Raw genomic sequence first — 19,860 nt, 5'->3', positions numbered from 1 at the left:
TTCTCAAATGAATAACTAACTTTGTATTTTATGTGGTGACATCAATGAATATTTTCACAATGAAGCACTAATTTATAGGAAAATATTAATAATTTGCCAAAAATGAAAAAACAATAACCTTTCTCTGCTGATTGTCCCCTGGAAATTATATTTGGCTTATATTGTTTTTCTCTAATCAGAAATAAGATTTTTTGTTGATTTTAATAATCTATTAAAATAGTGTGTCAAAACTATTTATAGTATTAATTAATTATCTTAGATAATGTTTTATATCTTTTGAGGCAGGAAGGTAAGTTTTATTATCTTCACAATTTTACAAATTGAGGATAATTTTGAATTTTGCATTTGTCATGTAACCTTCCAGCAGAAGGGTACTTTTTAATGTTTCTGTTCCTAGTGCTTCAGAAGCCTTCTGCCTCATCAACAACTTCATGTAGCTGTAGCTGAAGTAGCTTCAATGCTACCCCACAGGTACAAGCTCATGATACTAAATTAGAGTTCCACCAGGAACTGAATATTTAGCACTAAGCTGTGGACAGTTGTGTGTGCTTGGTCAACCAGAGGAAACTGTGCAGAAAAGGCAGTAATTCTACTTTAAGTGCAAGGGGCACTCAATTTTTCATCAAAGAAAGGAAAACAGACTCTGAGGTAGAAGATAGGAGGTTTGCACAAGACCAGAGAGAGAAAATGACAGCTATGATAGGATAAAAAATGAAGTACTCTTGTCTCCCGCACTGTCAGCCTTTCTATGTCATTGATTTTTACATAGATTTCCCCATTAAAATCAACGAAGACTTCTTTTTAAATGCTGAGAGCAAGATATAATCTATATTCTGTATAACCAAGAGCTTTCTATAAATGAAACTGCCCTTAAACACTTCTTTTGTGGGATTCAGCCTAAAAAATGAAGCAGTTCATTGGCTTAAGTATTACTTTGCATTGTCACCATTTCCAAACATGACTTGTTATCTTTGTTGAAGGCTTCATCAGCCTGAAAGATGAGCGCAGAAATAGAAGTCCTCTGGAGAAGCGACAGGATCTGTTGTAGAACAGCAATGTCTAGCTCTGTCACAGTCATTTTTTGGTGTGGTTTGCACTGACTCAAACGATAAGAATAAAATGTCTGCATTTGAATAACTGTTTTTGTCCCATGTCATACAGCTGATTTATAGTATGTGTCACTACATTGACTGTTGGTTCATACAGTAAATTCATGTTTGAAAATCCGCAGACACAAATTTAAGTATTTATTAAAAGCTGAGTGTAGCAAAATTAAGTTGATGTTAACTGCCATGATCACTTGCCTGAATCTTACCAGCAACTTCCAGGTATGTTTAGGAACATATTGCATGACACAGTATGTGACTTTTGAAAAATGTCTACACACAAGCTTTCATAAACCTTTATTCTGTCTTTAGAATTTGGAATGATGGGAGATCATACAATTAAAAGTCAGCGACCTCGATCTGTTCATGAGAAAAGGGTCCCTCAGGAACAAGCTGATGCTGCTAAATTTATGGCACAAACTGGTAATACATCAGTTACATTTTTCTATTTACTGTTGTTAATTTTAGCAAAACCACTGCATGTTTCCATAATCTTTTGCTGCATATTTGTCAGTTTTCTAAGCTGATACTTTTTTTGAATCATTTATTTTTTTTCACCAGTTAAAGTCCATAAATGAAGTAGCGGAGAATTAGGTAGATCATACAAAAACATGCACTGTGAATGTGGATACTGAATTGTTTAGTGTTAAGTGTGAATTTATTTATTAGTGTGAATAAAAGCAGTTTCACATGTACAAGACAGGACAGTTTACTGCGACACTTTATTTTTTTTTTTTTTCCAGAGAAGATGTTAAGGATGTGCTCCAGAATTTCTATATAAATAGACTAAGGTCTAATCCCAGATTTAGGCACTTATCAAATTATTAACTAGTAGTAAAAAGTAGTTTTAGGATAGTTTTAAAGTCCATACATCTGACATTTACTGTCTTTGGCCCAGCACAATGTTTTATTCTCTAGTTTCCAGATTCATAATTGCTAAATGAAATTGGCTGTAAGTTGTTTTTGATTGGATGTGCAAATTATCTAACACCTTTCACAAAAAAAAAAAAAAAAAAAAAAAAACACTAATTTTGTTTGAGCAACTACATCTTCTTTAGATAAAGATACCAAAATAATATTTACAAACTACAGTTATAGTCATAGGGGAAGGAAAAAAAAAAAGTCTCTTTGTCAACAATTACCACAACTAAATTTAAAGTCAAGGTTCCAACGCGGAACTTCCCTCCAATGGGAAAGTGAATTAAGCTCTAATACACCAATTTTATTTCCCCTTTTGCCATAGTTAACGATCTGTGTATCTGTTGGCAAATGACTCTCTAATGTTTCCCTACATGCTCCATTCCAGTAAGCTATTGCATTAAAAATCTTGTGCCCCATAATTATTGTATGGATTTGAAACTTTCTCTGTATTCCATAGTTACTAACCTAGCAAATAAGCCTGCCTCAATCATACATAATGCTTCCAGTTTTATATCCACTTTAGTAAAAGAGCTATAATTGCATCTAGTTATGTTGCATGTTGACCTTCTTCATAGTAAGGTGCTTTACTTAACAGATTTGCAGAAATCAAAATATTAAGTAATATAAATACATGTATAACCAATCAGTGTAGATCTGTTTGGTAAATAATTTATATAAAGAAAAAGTCTGTTTCTTTCCTATTTATCTATAAAACGATATGGCTAACTTCCAGTTGATACTACCGTAAGCAAACACTGTTATATGGCACACATAAATGGAAGAATGGAGCCAAGAACCCCCTTGGGCTTCATGAAGTTATTGTTAGGGCAAGTAGAACTTATTACTTACATACCTAGCTCAGACTTATAATGTTAATTGCTTACTACATGGAATAACACTTTTGCTTTTATGCTGCTTCTTGAATTCATACAATTACCCTAAAATAAGTAAGAGGATCTGTTTTATTTCCTCATGTAAATCCCTAAAACTTTCATATTATCAGGTAAAACTTGTATCTGATAATTTCTATCCATTGCAGTGCATCTATTACGGGTGTTAGAGAACTGCATTCATTATAAATGCAGCATTTATACGATCACTTTCTGATTTATTGTGTGTGTGGAGTGGGAGATGAATGTACAGAATTACACAGGCTTGTTTTGCAAGGTCCTGTTCAAAAAGCAGGTGACATGTATCAGCAGACTATATAGATTTACATGACAAACTTTGAGGAATTGTATCCTTTACATGCTATAGGTTAACACATTTTAAATAATGCTGTGCTCTTTTTGGACATACTAATTTTCATCTCTTCTTTATTTTGATTTTCTTTGTAGTGAACATTGCATATTTTCTTCACCTCTAATGCATTCATTTTCTTGTGATATAATTAATGTGATATCTTCTTAAAAATATTCATAAAGTTATTCTAACGTATCTCATGAATTTACCCGTGTACTAAGAAGTCTAATAGCTTTTAAAATACTTTGTAAATTGATACTCTCTGAGTTTTAGGCTTCTTATATTTTAACCTGATTTATTTTGTGTAATAATAAATCAGATGCAAATGTACAAAATGTTTGTGTGGCCTAAAAGTGCAGAGAGACAGAAAGAAATAACTTTTCTGGAAAAGATTTATGATAAGTTTTTAAGACCAATAGAATAGTGAACTTAATCCACTATTAAGTGGTAATTGAAGACTTTTAAAATGTGAAATTAGAATATGCATTCTCCTTTTTGTTTGTGAGGCAGTAAAGACATCTTTTTCCTTTTTTTTTTTTTTTTTTTTTTTTTAATATTGTGTAAATAATTTATTGTGCTATATTTGTCATTTTATGTGTTTGGACTGATCCTTTCCTTAGGTGTTATGGGATTTAGAATGTATAATACAGGTAAGTGTTACACAGGTCAATGAGGCCTTCCATACAGTAAGTTCTGCTTCCTCTTACATATTGAGCAGCAGGGCAGAATGAGGGCTTTGTACCCTGTCAACTGTTAATTTGAGAATGTAGGTTTAATATAATACCTCTCATAATCTAAGAGTTCTCTGAAGGAAAATAAAAAGTAGCCCTTTTGAACTTTTCATTTTAGGGAAAAAAAAAAAAAAAGCGAAGGAAAAAAATCTATTTATGTATTGAAGGCAATCTAGCAATTTAGGTTTATTTTAGAAAATAAAGAAGTCTCTATTTCCTCATGGTTAACTGTGGCATATATCTGCAAAGATGTTTTCCTTCTTTAAAATAGGTAATACAGGCAACAGAATGAAGTACTGTGAAAAAAATAAAAAATTCTGAAAAATCAAAATATATTGAGCAAAAGGAAGTGGGGTAGTTGATAAATTTGCTTTTTTTTTTTTTTCTAATTTTACTCTTTTTGCACAAAAATCCTGTTAGTATGGAGCACGTTTCTCCAGCAAAAAATGAAACTTCTATCCTTTACATATGTTGAAGTATATTGATAGATTCTTCCTTTTGTGAATGGACAGTATATATGATCAGGACTTTTAATATTCAATGTTAATTTCAAAATTCACTCATTATAATCATGCCTTTTACAATCATATTAGTGTTATTTTCATGATATTCTGAGGGTTAAGAGCAACTTTTTGTCACTTTAAGATCTATGACATTTTTAATTTTTTAATACTTCGTTTCTGTATTTATTAGGTATACACTGTCAAAGGTCTGTGTAGGATAATGGAAAATTTACACTGAGTATGTATGACTATTTTACAAAATGAGGAACATCTTGAGAAACATAACTTTGACTTTTTCTGCTGTTTGACCTTTCATCTAAGCCACCTAAACAAAGACAAAGTCAAGCTTCAAAAATGCAGTAAAAGAAAAAAAAAGAAAAAAAAAAAAAAAGAAAGAAAAAAAAAAGACTAGCCTGGAAATTCATAGTAATACAAATATTTTATCATGTACGTAGGGCCTATAGTTCACATTGTACAATCGTTACTGTCTACCTGAATATTAGCTGCTATTATCATATTATATCCTTTAACCTGAACCCAAGTCATGTAACAGTCTAAACAAAATGCAAAATACAGTAAAATGATTAAAACAATAATCAGTAATTCAGTAATTAAATTTCTTCTTTGTTGTCCTAACAAATAACGAAAATGATTTCACAGATCACTTTGGTGAACTTTTGTGTTTAAAAAAACTCATCATTTTTTGCTTGCCCATAGAAGTTATTACAGTTATATACAATTTTATGAAAAGTGGTGGTATTAGTTGCTTATAGTTTTAAATCACTGAATAGCCTTAAAATTTGATAACCATAAAATTCCTAGAGGATTAGCAAAGACAAAAATTTTGCAAAGGTTTCATGTTTGGCCTCTGGAAAAAACAAGAAAAGAGCCTGGGCAGATGCTTGCTACAAAGGCACCACTTCAATAGTATATCATTTACCAAATTCTTGGTAGATATAACCAAAGTGTTCCTGATATGCAGACATTCCCTTGATTGACAAATCAGTGCCAAAATTTTTGAAAGACAAGAGGTATTTCAATACAACTGAAATTTTAAGCTATTCAAGACTGAATTTTTATCATTATTTTAAAGCTTTAAAGATTTTAACACTGATTTTTGAAACTTAACCAAGTCTGTTTCAAAAAATCCAGAATATAATATAAGCTTCAGCATGCAATTTTTAACTGATTTTTAGTGGAAGAGGTAAATTTTTACACAATTATTCTACAATTATTTACTCAAAATCTTTAGAACTTTCACTTTAGTCATATTTGTGTTTTTTTTTTTTTTTTTTTTTTGCATTTTTTTTTTCTATTAAAAATGCACTCAAGTGATCAAGTTTTCTGTAGATGAATGCCTTTGAGAAATTCCAGAAATGTGTGTGTGGCTGTTCGTGACAACTAAATTTAAACATTCTTTCCTGAACATCCACACAAGACCAGATGAATTACTCAAAACACAAACACAAACAAAAACAATCAATCAAACAAACAAACAAATCAGAAATAATATAATGTGTTTTGTTTCAACAATAAAAACAACAACAACAAAACACAATTCACAGATATGATAGGAATAAATTGCATTCAGTTTTGCACATTTTATGGAATAGTACTTTCTGCAAATTAGTTTTATATATTTCAGTATGACTACATGAACACTAAAAAAGCACATTCCAGAAAACAGGAATTAAAAACTTCTTTTTTTTTGTATTTATTTGGAACATCCATTGAATTTTAAATATGAAAAAGATTCCAAATTACAAGCAAGTAGCTCATAAACTTCTTGGATAAATTATTATTTTAGAGTTCTTCATTCATTGTTCCTTTTTGACAATTTTGAACATAGTGGTAAGTAATGAGGTCCAGCACATCTAACAGTTTGTGAGTCAAAAGCATGGAGCAGATAAGTGTTCAAATCAAATTTCCCATCCCACTGTTCAAGTTAAAATCTTGTAAACAAAGTGCACCTCTTTGCCAGGGAACTTCTCTCAAATACTAGATGACTCTTCTTCACTCAAGAAAATATAAGAAATTAAATGTTTTGTTTGTTTGTTTTTTTTGTTTTGCTTTGTTTTGTTTTAATCTAAATTTCCTTACTGGCAGAGTTTCTAAAAGCTTAATTCTAGAGTGACAAGTATAAATATCAAAGATAAATCCCTTGCTATTATATAAAAAGAGTTGTCTATGTTCTTGTAACATCCTGAGGGCAGTGTTGAAGGACACTATTTCTCATAAATTCACAAATGATGTCAACCAATCAAAGTGTTTCCCTCTGAGAGGCGTTATGTGACTGCAGCATTGTAGGTGTCTTTATTTTCTATTCATTGCACATTTTCACAACTGCTTTACTCCATGAACTTTTAAACATTTATTTTGGTATGATACTTTTGTCTTTATTTTATAAGGGCAGACAAGCTTCAGCAATAAAAATGTCTCATTAATACTTATGTCTATATTCATGTTTGTTTGTTGTCTTGAATACAGGTGAATCTGGTGTGGAAGAGTGGGCCCAGTGGAGTACGTGTTCAGTTACTTGTGGTCAAGGGTCGCAGGTGCGAACCAGAACTTGTGTATCACCTTACGGGACACACTGCAGCGGCCCTTTAAGAGAATCAAGGGTTTGCAATAACACTGCCCTCTGTCCAGGTAGTGTTAGCAGCCAATAAATAAAATTGTGGATGTTTTTGAACTGTATAATGATAAGAATTTGAAACTATATATTTTTTATTATTATCATTTTTATTATGAATTTCATAAGAGAATTTAAGTTGGAACAGAGACATGGAATTCTATTCAGCTATGAAATTTATAATGCAGGTTGTTATTTTTACTTTCAGAACAGTCAAGACATGGAACAAGAGTGCTTTTGTCTAACAGCTTCAATTTTTTTTAATAAGTATTCCCAGTTATTCGCTATTAAAAAAAAAAAAAAGAGAGAGAGAAGGCATAGAATAAGTACTAAATACAAATTAGAGGAGAAACACAGATCACCAATATATTAAAAATCAGAGACTGATTAACAAGGTGGGTTAAGTTAACATATATAATTTAACACTGCTACAGTTTAGCCATTTAGAGTACTGTCTTCTAGGCAGTGGGCCAGACAATGTCCTCTGCACTGTAATATCTTCTTTTATATTGTGCTGGCAAGAAAGGGCAACAGCTACCCATCAAAGGAAGAAAGATTGGGCAAAAATAAGCTTTTTACAACAGACAAAAGGTAAAAGTCATCAGTATCTTGCATTACAGTTTTCCTACTACTTTTTTCTAGGAGATCTGGACATAGAGTTCAGCAGTAGTTATGCTCTAAGGAGATGAGACAGGCATATCTGAGGTAGTTGCTGAAAGGGCATATCTCATTACTTTAGAGTTTGCTCATGGATGTTTTATCTGGGATGGGAAACAAAAAGGCATATGGCCTGTGACTGCATTTATTTTCCTTTGCTGTCTCTGAAAAGGGAAAATTCCTTCCTGCCTCACTTCAGATGACCAAAATCCTCAGCTTTTCTCTAAAACTTGATTCCAGGAGGGTGGTGAGCCAGATTCTGGGGAAGCTCACTCCATCATTAAGTAAACTAGACTGTCTCATACATGGAATCCCCTGGATTTTATCTCAATGAGCAGTAGTGTCAGACTAAACATTGCTACTGCATGTTGAAAAAATATCCAATATATGACATATATGGCATATATGACCACCTCAGAGTTTGTGTATTGGAGTTATAAGCCTTTACAGAACCTCTGCAATGAAAAGCAACTTAAAATATTGTATCAGGTAAGCCACCACTGTACATCAGTGTACAGTGAACAGCTAATAATCACTGAATGCTTTACCACTATGCTCTAGATAAAAAACTCACCTGTCATTTCTGAATATTTCAGGGTAGGAAACCCCAGACAGAAAACGCCAGACATCTGAATTTGATAATTTAAAGGTTTCCATAATAAATAAATACATAAATAAATAAATAAATAAATAAATAAATAAATAAAGCCACTATTTCTAAAAAGGATGGGGTAGCTTACAGGCTACTGGAGGTTGGATTCTTTCCAAAACTACCCTTACCCTCAACTTGAAAGTAAAACAGTATGAAGTACAAAAAGAAAAATATAAAATAAAATAAGAAACCTTCTAAAAAATCAAAGATAAGCTTAAAGATTCCTTTGAAGCAACATGAAATATAAATATGAAAACACATGCTCCAGCACTCTCACTGACACACAGATCTGCCAATTTCTAGCTCATTTAATAACCTAAGAGGCAAGGTCACCTAATTTTGCAAAATTTTATCCTCATTCTCTCCAGTAAAGTTTGAGAAATTTTCACATCAAAATAAGTCTATGTAAAGCAACAGCCAAGATAATTTAGTCAAAGTAATCTGGGGGAAAATAAATAAATAAATATAGTTAATGATAAATTAATAAAAATAATAAATTAATAATATAAAAAATAATAATATAATAATGAAATAATACAAATAGTTAATAATAAATAACTAATAATAAATAAAAAATAGTTCATTTGTAAAATTTACATTGTCTAGTAAACTTCTGAACAGTGCTCACACAGAAAGACTGTTCCACATGTCTCAGTGACAAGGGAGCTCTTTCCTCACACACAATGCCCACTTTACAGTATGGCTTCTGTTTCCAGTTATTCAGTGTGAGCAATGTCTATCAATTCTCACTGGATAACAGTGATACTGCCAAGATATTTTCATTTTCATATCACCACAGCTGATTCTGATAATCTTTACATATGTTGTGTTACCTTTCCTAAATAATTAGTCTTCTAGGCATAATCTTGCATGTTGTTTTACATAATTACAGTAACCTTACTAATTTATGTTGGTCTCTGTCTGGCAAGAGGGGTCACTATGTGTGGCAGTGTGCAGGATGAGCAATTTAGAAAGATGCTTTTCATAGTCAGAGCTCCATTAATTTTTCAACCATGATTTTAATTCTAGGCTAAATATCCTCTGCCCTCATTATAGCATGTATACTGTCTCAGAGAGTTGCATGATTCAGGATTATCCCTGGCTCATGCATAAGAAAATGTACAGTTTGTAGACTAGTATAATTAAAACACACATTTAACAAAAGAATGCAAACATACACAACTGTACTTGGGATATGGCCTGTGAACCTGGACCTGAACCACTCATTCCATACAGCTTTTGGACTCAAGGTTACTTCAAAATAAACAGTTATGCAGAGTGGCTTATACTTCAAACATCTATCCACAAGCTTCAAGAGAACATGTTGCATTTAAAAATATTTATACAAGGCTGTATTGATTTCATGCAGTCCCTTCAGTGTCCACTGGGAATGGACATCACTGGGATGTTAGAGAATACGTCTGCAATCTCACTATTCTGTAAAATTTTGAGAATGGGATTCACCAGCTTTATCATTATGCAACAGCAGGCTATATCACAAAGTATTTTGCATAAGTACATGAAAGCTATTGCATCTATCATTTTTAGCTATTTTTTTTATTCTGCTGAATAAATATATTGCATATATATATAACATATATATAACACATATATAATGCTACTGATAATTAAGCTAAAATCATGAAGGAACTATTGTTTCCATAATTTTAATTTATTTATATTTTTTCCAGACCAATACTATTTCAGAGATGGGAATCCACTAGGTAATTCAGGCAGTGTCTTGGAATCAGGGGCCTTCTCAAGAAGTGCAACATTGTAAGCAACAAAATGTAGTTCATGTAACCATTTTTACTGGTTCTGCAAGCAAAGGCATTTAGGATACAGTACTGCAGTGCCACTGATTCATTTCAGTTTAATTGATAATTTCTAATACAGCTAAGACTTCAAGGAGAAAGAACATTGACTTTCTGTAACTGTAGATCATCTCAGTTAGTTCCTATTTCTCCTTCCCCATTGCCTTCAGCCACTTTCACCACAAAATTTAGCTGAAGATCAGAATTCTCAGGCTTATGGGTAAAGCAATACATGGAAGGAGCAAGAATATCCTAAAACATTTCAAACATTTGTATGCTCAAAAGATTTTGGTTGGTGCTAAGTCGGTTATATCTCCATCATTTCTCAAGGCTTATGTCAATGAATTTTAGCCATATTACTGAAATTTTGCACATTTCAGTATGTTTTATGTCTGCATAGGTACACTAACAAAACTGTTACAAGCTTTTAAATCCACAGTGTTATTGTTATTAATCAGTGTTTTGGAACTTCAAGTCTTCATTTGAAAGTGGGAAAACAAGAGGGAAATTTAGCTTTATAATTAACAGACCTTGCAGAAATAGAATGGATATATGACTTAAATGTGGATGGTAGAGGACAGGTGTCAGGAAGTCTTTGAATTATTTTTTTTTATTATTACTAATTTAAGAAAATTTTTCAAATATACAATTTGAGCCATATTGAAGAAACAGAAACTATATCACATAAATGTGTTTAAATTCATGCATGAAATACCTGTAATATCATTTTAACAATTCCTATAATGTAGCATCTGGTTTATTGTAGTTAATCAGCCATTTTAAACTTTACCAGAAAATAAAAACCATCAATGTCCATAATATTTTTTACAATATCTTTTTAGTATAAAGCTGAACAAATCAGAAGTATTTAAACCCCAATAAAAATCTCCCAAAATATGCTTGTAGGATGCATGCCAGCATGGCCTCACACCTCCTCCCACCTCACACAAGTTGTGCATTGTGAACACTGTGGGTGTTCACTTCAACATGATTAGGTTCAGAGAGTGGCAGAATGAAGGGAAGGATGCTCTTCAGTAATCCAAACTCGTTGTGCTAGCAATGATTTTGACAGATAAGTTGGCAATAATTTGAATATTTTTGTCCCAAATAATGAATCTTCCATGTGAAACTGTGTTATAGAAAACAGTTACTCCTCTGTGGGCCAGCTCTCCATCTGGTGTAATTTGGCATAGCTCATCTGGCTATAATTCATCAGATGTTATAGGGTTAGGTTTTTTTTGCATTTAAGGAATGATATTAAGGAAAATGTTAATGAAATATCAGGAATAATATTTGAAGGTAAGAAATTTTATTTTTTTTTTAAAAAAAAAAAAAAAAAAGCTGATCTGGATAATACTGGACATAGCTGTGATGCATTGTATAGATTATTTTTCCTTTATATTTCTATGCTCATAATGGTTGTTTACTTAGTGGTATGCCTTTCCCATCTTTGACTTTATTAGTTATACAATCATAGGATCATTAAAGTTGGAAATGACCTCTAAGATCATCTGGTCCAACCATGTTCTACTACTCTTAGACATACAAGCCCAATACATACAAGAAGGTACTATGAAGTTTTTACTTACTGTTCTAACTGTTTTCACAGAAGATTACTTTGGGCACATCTCACCTTAAACCAGAAACAGATAGAATCTGGTGCAAGTTTGAATCCACCCAAAGTGAAACATATTGTTTCTGCTTCTGTTCAAATCCAAAATCACAAAATAATTACTCTACATTCCTGCTAACATGCAGTCATTCTTGCCAGAAGAGATATACAACCTCTTGGCTCAAGACCATAGCTTTAAAGAAGCCTTCAGCTAATTGTTTGTGTTTTGTTGTTGTGCTTTTTTATTATTATTATTATTATTATTATTATTCATTTTTAAATGAAGATAACTTATAATATTTTGACAGCAACAAACTGAAACTCCAAATTAAACACTAGACTTAAACTCATGTCTACATAGTGTCTAGACCTTTACAACATATTATTTTTACAGCATCTTCTTTCTCTAATTTGGATTAATTGTTATTTGTTATGTTTTGCACTTTTTTAAGTTCTTCTTGTTTCAACGGAGCATCTTTTAATCAACCATTGTTGTATTAATAGATGAAATTATATCTCTGTTATTACTGACTGCCATTTGGAATCTGATCTTACAAATTGGTTTCTCATTGATTTTTCTAGTATGTTAATAAATCTGAAGTCTTAGACGTATGACTGGACTCAGAATCTAATTCATTGCCTATGCAAAAAAGTCTTCAAATGTTATGGCTGGGTCAGAGTATTCTTCTAAGTATAGTACCTGTTGAAGAAAAGATGAAACATAAGGAGTCATATGCCAATGATCACCAATTTACTAGTTTCAGAAGACTTAGGTTTCCTGGTTTTGACCAAAATGACAGAATTAATCAACATTTCTAAAATAATTAGACTAAAATCTATCAGTATTACATTCATTTGAAATGTCCCTGTTATTTTTTTTATTTTTTTTTTCTTTTGCTAATATAAAGCAGATTGATGTGATATTTAGAATAAAAGGATTTTAATAAAGCTATCTATGTAGGACATGGAATAATTACTTTTCAACTACTTGTATGTGACCAACTCAAAACCTTTCATCAATTGAGCTGTTATCTAGCAGGTAAAAATGTTCACTGTATGAAGCTTCGCATGTTACGTCAGATAGAATTTCTATGAAATTACCTCAAAAAATTTTACCCTAGCAGTAAAATCTGAAACAACAGTTTTCCTTAATTTTAATGAAATGCAATAGAACATACCTACATGCAGAATTGCCCTTGATCTTACCAAATATTTTATGATAATACACAAGAGAAATATACCTCCTTCCCCACCCTTCACAACTGAATTCCACCTTGGAAAATGTTATTCTGATATCTACAATATTTTATTTATAGAAACTGGGCAGGTGAAACTGCCCCTTCAGGGCAAAGGAAACCTGAAAATCAGTTATTTCACAGTAATCAAAGAGATGTGTGGACAATCCAGAAAATCTATTTTTTTGTAATGTTGTCAACTATTACCAATGATACACTGAGGTGTTATACACTTTCACCCTCCAGACATCCTTCAAACAGACAGTGTTGCAGAAACATAGATATGATATCATCTATGATGCTCAGTCTGGGTACTAAGCCTCTGGATTTTCGTAAATGTCTGGCATTACTCTAGTTTTCCTGTTTCCAAACACAGCCTAACCAAAATCTGTGCAACTGCTTTTATTTAACAAGAATAGCTACAGCATGTTTTGCACTATTTCTCAACTTACAAAGAATTGTCTTGCCAAGTCATGTATGGAGTTCTCTTAGTGTTATTACTTAACAATAATATGTTTTAGGAGTTTCTAAAAATTTAACTCCAGTTGTTTCTGAAAAGGGAATATATATGGTATATAAGCTCAGACAGATATTGTGTATTAGCTTCTTCTGCCTTGGAAGTTAGAAAAGATTCATATTCTATGATTCTCTATATTAATCTTATGAAATATATGTATATAATAATATTTATATATGTTTATAATTTATCATGTTCTCTGAAAGTATGTGAAGTTTGTTGTCAACATTTTTTTAAGGCAGAGATGCATGTGTTACTATATATGTTTGATCAATTAATATGTTAATGTAAAAAAAATATTAAAATCTCTTTGTGTGCTCTTGGCATTTTTGAGGAAGCTAATCAAGCACAAATGCTGTCATGTTTCCACATTAATTTAAACATGCAACAATTGTAAGACCCCCAGTTTACCAGGGTAACAGTGAGAAGTTACCACAGTTATGCCTTTATTTTCAAAAGAGAGCTTTATTTTGATTGCTTCTAGTTTTTACAGTTGTGATGAGACCTAAAGTTTATGCCTGGTTTTAACAAGGACTAGTCTCCTGAAAATCAGGGCTATTAAACATATCTCAGGTCATACACCAGAAAATCATAACCAGCTTTAGAAAATGGAAGTCATCTTTCTTAGAAGAGTAAAAGAAAAGAAAATGTGGTAGTGAGATTAGTTGAAAGATTAGAGAAAATGGTTCAAAATTAGATATAATTTATAAAAGATAAGAGTTTGAAATTGAAATTAACCATTTTTTACAGAGAAGGTTTTATTTGCCAATACTAGAGATTACCTATGTACTGATATCCTTGAAGTTGGCAAAATAATTACCTTTTATGATATTGATTTTGTTTATTTTGAAATCCTTTTGTTACTTCTGTGTCTGTTTCTGGTTAAAATCTGTTTGGTTTGTTGCAGTACATGGCGTTTGGGAGGAATGGTCACCTTGGAGTCTGTGTTCATTCACATGTGGTCGAGGCCAAAGAACTAGGACAAGGTCATGTATACCTCCCCAGTATGGGGGAAGATCATGTGATGGACCTGAAACACAACATAAACCATGCAATATTGCACTCTGCCCTGGTGAGCTTATACAGCAACTTTTTGCTTTGTTACAGTGCATTTGATGTGGGTTGTTTGTGATTTCTTTCATTGTGTTTTGCATTCACACACACACAAATGGCATGCAAAGTGTGTAAGAAGGGTAATCTTGTTAATAATTCTGACTGTGGTGATCAAAAGGATATATCAGTATGATAACTCTGAGATACTGTACAAGCAGGCAATTCTTAATTCCTTCAAAATTCTCTCTCTATATGGCACTTATAAGAAACCTTGATTTAGGATGTCTCTTAGAGAACCAAAAGACAAGCAACTTTCTGAGTGTGGCTTAAAGGGAAACATTCAGAGGTTACATAGTTTGCATCTGCCATGTCTGCTTAGATTAAGTTCACTGGGACATTCATAATTATTTATTCACCACATACACATTAAAAAAAAAAAAAATGAGAAACTTAATTTTTAATTGCTATTAATTTATTGAAACTGGATATCATTTACATGTGTGCAGACAGAAGGCTGACACAAGCTATGACACTATTTGAACCCTATTTAATCCCTTATGGTAACAATTTTAAGTGCCTTAGTTCTGGGAGTTTAGTGATAAACATCTGCAAAAAAACTACCCCTAAACAAGTAAACAATGTGTAGGTTTCAGGTTTTCATGTTAAACCTTTCATTCATGGGAATTAAAACTAATTTAAAAAAAAAAAAAGTTATTATTGCAAAATTGATTTTAAAATGTCTGTTCACAGTTTATGATTAATTATGAAAAAAAATACATATATATGGATATATACATATACTTACAAAAGGTTTTTCTTTAAAAGTCACCTTCTTTATGATTATAGAACTCATAGTTCAATACCTAGGAAGCTTAATACCTAGGAATGGAAAAAGTGTCAGGTAGCTATAATGTGGGAAGTTTCTTCCACAAGATCTGTCTGACAATTATGTTTGCATTTGTGGTAGGCTTGTTGAATGTTCACAGTTCACAGCACTGCTGTGAATGGATTCCTCATGACTGGAGCTCTTCTGGAAAAGGGTTGATGGACATTTCATTAACAAATGGTTGTTTGATGATTTGGAAACAGAGAAGAAGGAAAACATGGGTGGAACTTAGCACCTCACAGAAATAAAACTTAAAAACAAAACAAAACAAAACAAAAAACTAAGCCCAAGCTTTGTTTTATTCTGGTCAGCAAAGAATACTCCAACTTTAGCTTTTAGTCTTGTATGCAGCTGCAAAAATATGACTTAATCCAGTTTTTGGCCAAGTTGGCAGCCGTGCAATGTTATGTTTGCCTACACAAAAGTAATTAACATGATATATGAGCACGAAGCAGAACTGACAACACAAAAAATGCCAAATAGAAATAGCTGAAAAGAAATTAATGCATTCAGTTCACTTTGGTATTGAAAAACAAAACAAAACAAAACAAACAAACAAAAAACACACAAAGATAGTGCACCTAATCTGTTAAAATAAAGGGTTATCTCAGAATTCTGGATTTGAACAGTGATCTGTATATAAATGGCTTTCAACAGAGGAGATTGTATACTGGCTACATTTAAAGTAACAGCTTAAATCTTTGCTGAATGTGAAGATTTACTGTAATTTGAATGTTCAATTTTATAGAGGAATCTTTATGTTCAATTCTTTAGCCTTTTAGCAGTATTTCTGAAATAGAAAACTCACACACTTTTTGCTCCTAAAGAAGGGAGAACTATGAAATGTATATGAGATGCCACAGAATGAGTTTTTTCCAAAGACACTATAATAATTGATTCAATCTTTCCTACCCTAAATAATACTATATAGCAATGAATAAAACTGAAGAGGGTGCATTGAAATGTAATTTCCATAATGTTTTCCTCTTCACATAAAGCTTTTATGATTAATGAATGCAACTAGTTTCCATGTTTGGAAAGATTTCATTTCTGCTGAATAAATTATCAGGGTACAGCTTCATAGCTTGAGAGGCATCTGCATTGAGAAGTGGTTCGCAACCAGACATTACATAAAATCTTTAATGTAGAACTTGAGGGAAAAAAAATAATAAAACCCTTCCTCCTTTCACAGTTCTCTAAGATCCTGGGAATTAGAGGTACAGATATTATCTTTGAATGGTAGAAATGCTTTATGGTAATTTTTGGACAGCGGAAAAATAGTTCGCTTCTGTATTTCACTGAATATATGTACACCCATACAGACACAGTACCTTTAAAAAGAGCTTTTAAAAGTTAAATCACTAAATTAAAGATCCTGTTTCCTCTTTAATTCTTAACTCCACCAACTTTGAAAGCTACTATCCCAACTGTCCTTCAGAAGAATCCTGAAATCAGGGATTGGAAAATGTAGCAAGAGAATTTACTCATTTTCAGCAATGATGCTTTTATGACAACAGTAATTATAAAACCATGTTTTCAAGGAATAGTATTAATCTAAATTATATTACAACCCAAATTTTGAGTTTATATTCATTAAATGCAGGTACAATGATGATTTTAAAGTCAATAGGAATGTGAGATTCTGAATTAGTACAAACACTTATATCATTTCATAATGCTTACCCAATTTTAAGAACACTGTCTAGTCCCATTATCCATTATACACAATGTAAATTTTAACTTGTATGGGAACTTAAATGGTTTATATTTTCTATAATTTTGGTTTTAAATATTTTCATTTCCATCAGTAAGATTGCTGATATATGAAATTAAACATAACATTTACACATGGAAATATTGTTCCAAACCAAAGTGTATGGGTTAATACAAACTACTAAATACAGAACTCATCCCTGTATCCATGTTGTTTAAACACTCATCTTGACAAATTCAGGAAGAAGATTATTCAGTATGCAAACAAAGAAAGTAGATTTGATGACCAAGGCAGGCCATTTCTGATCTCCTACATTTTGTCTCAAAGACTGCTGAAGAACTGTGATGGTTTTCTGAGAAGGAAACTGAATAATAACAATAAATCCAATATTAAAAATCTAGAGAACAGTCTTATGTCGGGCAATGTGGTAATTCTTGTTTTCCTTTTTCGATTCAGCTAACAGAATTAATTTTATAGTCAGGACAAAGAATCTTATAAGTTGACCTATGAAAGTGATAGCTGCAGCTGTAAAGAATCGCTTTTAAGGGCTCAGAGCTTACAAGACAGGTCTCCACTTCGACCTAAAAAGACAAGTCTTCTAAATAATACTTTGTTTTAAAGAAAAAGAAAACTACACAGTTTTTCAAACATTGTGGTATGTGAGCAAAGTCATAATTTGTCCTTTGTTACATCTGTGTAAAATCTGAGATGAAAAAGAAGAGATGATAAGAAGGAAAGAGAAAAAAAAATAGTTTAAAATTATTTTAAAGTAGTTTGTAACAAGAACTTCTGTATTTGCTTGCTATAAGAAGTCAACCTCTTTGGGCTCAGCCCAAATCTCTTTGGCATCAGCCCAAAAAGACGTGTTCATACCCATAAAATAGAACAAACCCACAAGGCCTAGCGTGGTTTTGGTGGTAACTCTACTGTGTCTATCTCTTTTGTGCCTCCTGTGGCAGTGGATGGACAGTGGCAGGAGTGGAGCCCGTGGAGCCAGTGCTCAGTGACGTGCTCCAATGGCACCCAGCAGCGAAGCCGTCAGTGCACAGCTGCGGCCCACGGCGGATCCGAATGCAGGGGACCATGGGCTGAGAGCCGGGAGTGCTATAACCCTGAGTGCACTGGTAAGTATCCACCTGACCAATGTCTGGAGGAGGAAGTGAAGGGTTGGGCCTGTCTGCTGCTCTGAGTGGACCTGCTGGCACACGGGCATGCACTTAGTCCACCACAGGCCCCAGTGGGCTGTGGAGAACAGAGCAGCCTCCCCAGAGCAAGATCTGGGGCCTGTCTCCCTTTTAATTTGATGAGCCACCTGGAGATAAAAAGAGTACATCTGCAAAAGGCTGCATGGCAAGGGTTGCATGCCTGCTTTTCAGTTTTATTGCCATTTAAAGGACATGCAAAAAATAAGGAATTGTTTGAGGACTAAAATATTTAGTATTTAATTAGAAAATTAATGTGTATGAAATGATTCTCTCTTACTCTGAGGCTGTTTCATGATCCTCTGACAGTATAAGACCAGAATTCCAGGGTGGGTAAATTAAGTTTATACATACTTTTAGGCCTCATTCAACATGTCAGAGCATGTAAAGTCCTGTTTCTAAAATATCACATGCAAGAATGTATTTATTTACTTTTTTAAATGATGCTTACGTACATTGCATATCATTATGTGCACCCCTACAGTAGCACTATACAACTGCATATAAAAATATGCAAAAGTGACTGTGTGCTGTGTGTTCTGCAATTAACTCGATGTTAAAACTCACCAACTCACCAGCCTATTTTTGTTTGTTTTTTAACCTTGAGATGCAAGTCATTTAAACAAGCCCATATTTAGGAAAGAAGTAGACTTCCCCCAGCTTTAGAGGTTCCATGGCCAGTATCTTCCACTTGTCACTGCTAGTTACACAAATGCATCTAATCTACTGGGGGCTTTCTTCTCTTACCTAAGTAAAGAATAACCTATATGTCATCCTTTAGTACTGTCATTATGTCATCACTGTAATTATATTTTTCCCAATAGCAAATGGCCAGTGGAACCAGTGGGGCCACTGGAGTGGATGTTCCAAGTCCTGCGACGGTGGCTGGGAGAGGAGAATAAGGATCTGTCAAGGGGCTGCTGTGACTGGGCAGCAATGCGAGGGAACTGGAGAGGAAGTTAGACGGTGCAGTGAACAGAGGTGTCCTGGTGAGAACTAGATATAATCACTGTTATTATCTACACTGCAGTATGGCTTACTTTAACAGTCACCTTTAGGAGAAACAAGATCAACATCCGTAAAGCAGTAGTCCTAAAGAGCCATATCTGACCTTGCTTTAGACAAGTCACTGTTGTTTTTCTCAGTAGAGTTGTGGTTATGTAGCAGGGTTTAAACTAGTCCAATTGAATATATGAGCAATGCCTCATGTTTGAAATAAATCAAAATGCCATATTATAGAAATATATCAGAAAAATATTTAATTGCCAAGGTATATCTACATTGGTAGAAATAATTTGCTACAGAAATTATCTCTGAATATACTGTTCCTAAGAATATTAGTCCTGTTTTTGTAAATTGTGGAATTATTTTTATGCAGTGTAC

General features: G+C 32.9%; 1 protein-coding gene across 5 annotated transcripts in view; it reads left to right on the top strand.

The window, feature by feature from the left end:
- The window catches only part of ADGRB3 (adhesion G protein-coupled receptor B3), a 477,382-nt gene that overhangs the window by 199,563 nt on the left and 257,959 nt on the right, over positions 1 to 19,860 (top strand). For 4 of the 5 annotated variants that reach the window (XM_068678261.1, XM_068678260.1, XM_068678258.1 and 1 more), the window contains 5 exons: positions 1,419 to 1,529; positions 6,991 to 7,152; positions 14,530 to 14,694; positions 18,235 to 18,399; positions 19,302 to 19,466. In XM_068678261.1, the coding sequence (XP_068534362.1) occupies positions 1,419 to 1,529; positions 6,991 to 7,152; positions 14,530 to 14,694; positions 18,235 to 18,399; positions 19,302 to 19,466 (768 nt within the window). The remainder of the gene's footprint in view (positions 1 to 1,418; positions 1,530 to 6,990; positions 7,153 to 14,529; positions 14,695 to 18,234; positions 18,400 to 19,301; positions 19,467 to 19,860) is intronic. The other variant, XM_068678263.1, reaches the window with a different exon arrangement.

This window comes from Anas acuta, chromosome 3 (assembly GCF_963932015.1).
Source record: "Anas acuta chromosome 3, bAnaAcu1.1, whole genome shotgun sequence".
Taxonomy (NCBI): domain Eukaryota; kingdom Metazoa; phylum Chordata; class Aves; order Anseriformes; family Anatidae; genus Anas; species Anas acuta.
This window is presented reverse-complemented; position numbering and strand designations above follow the sequence as displayed.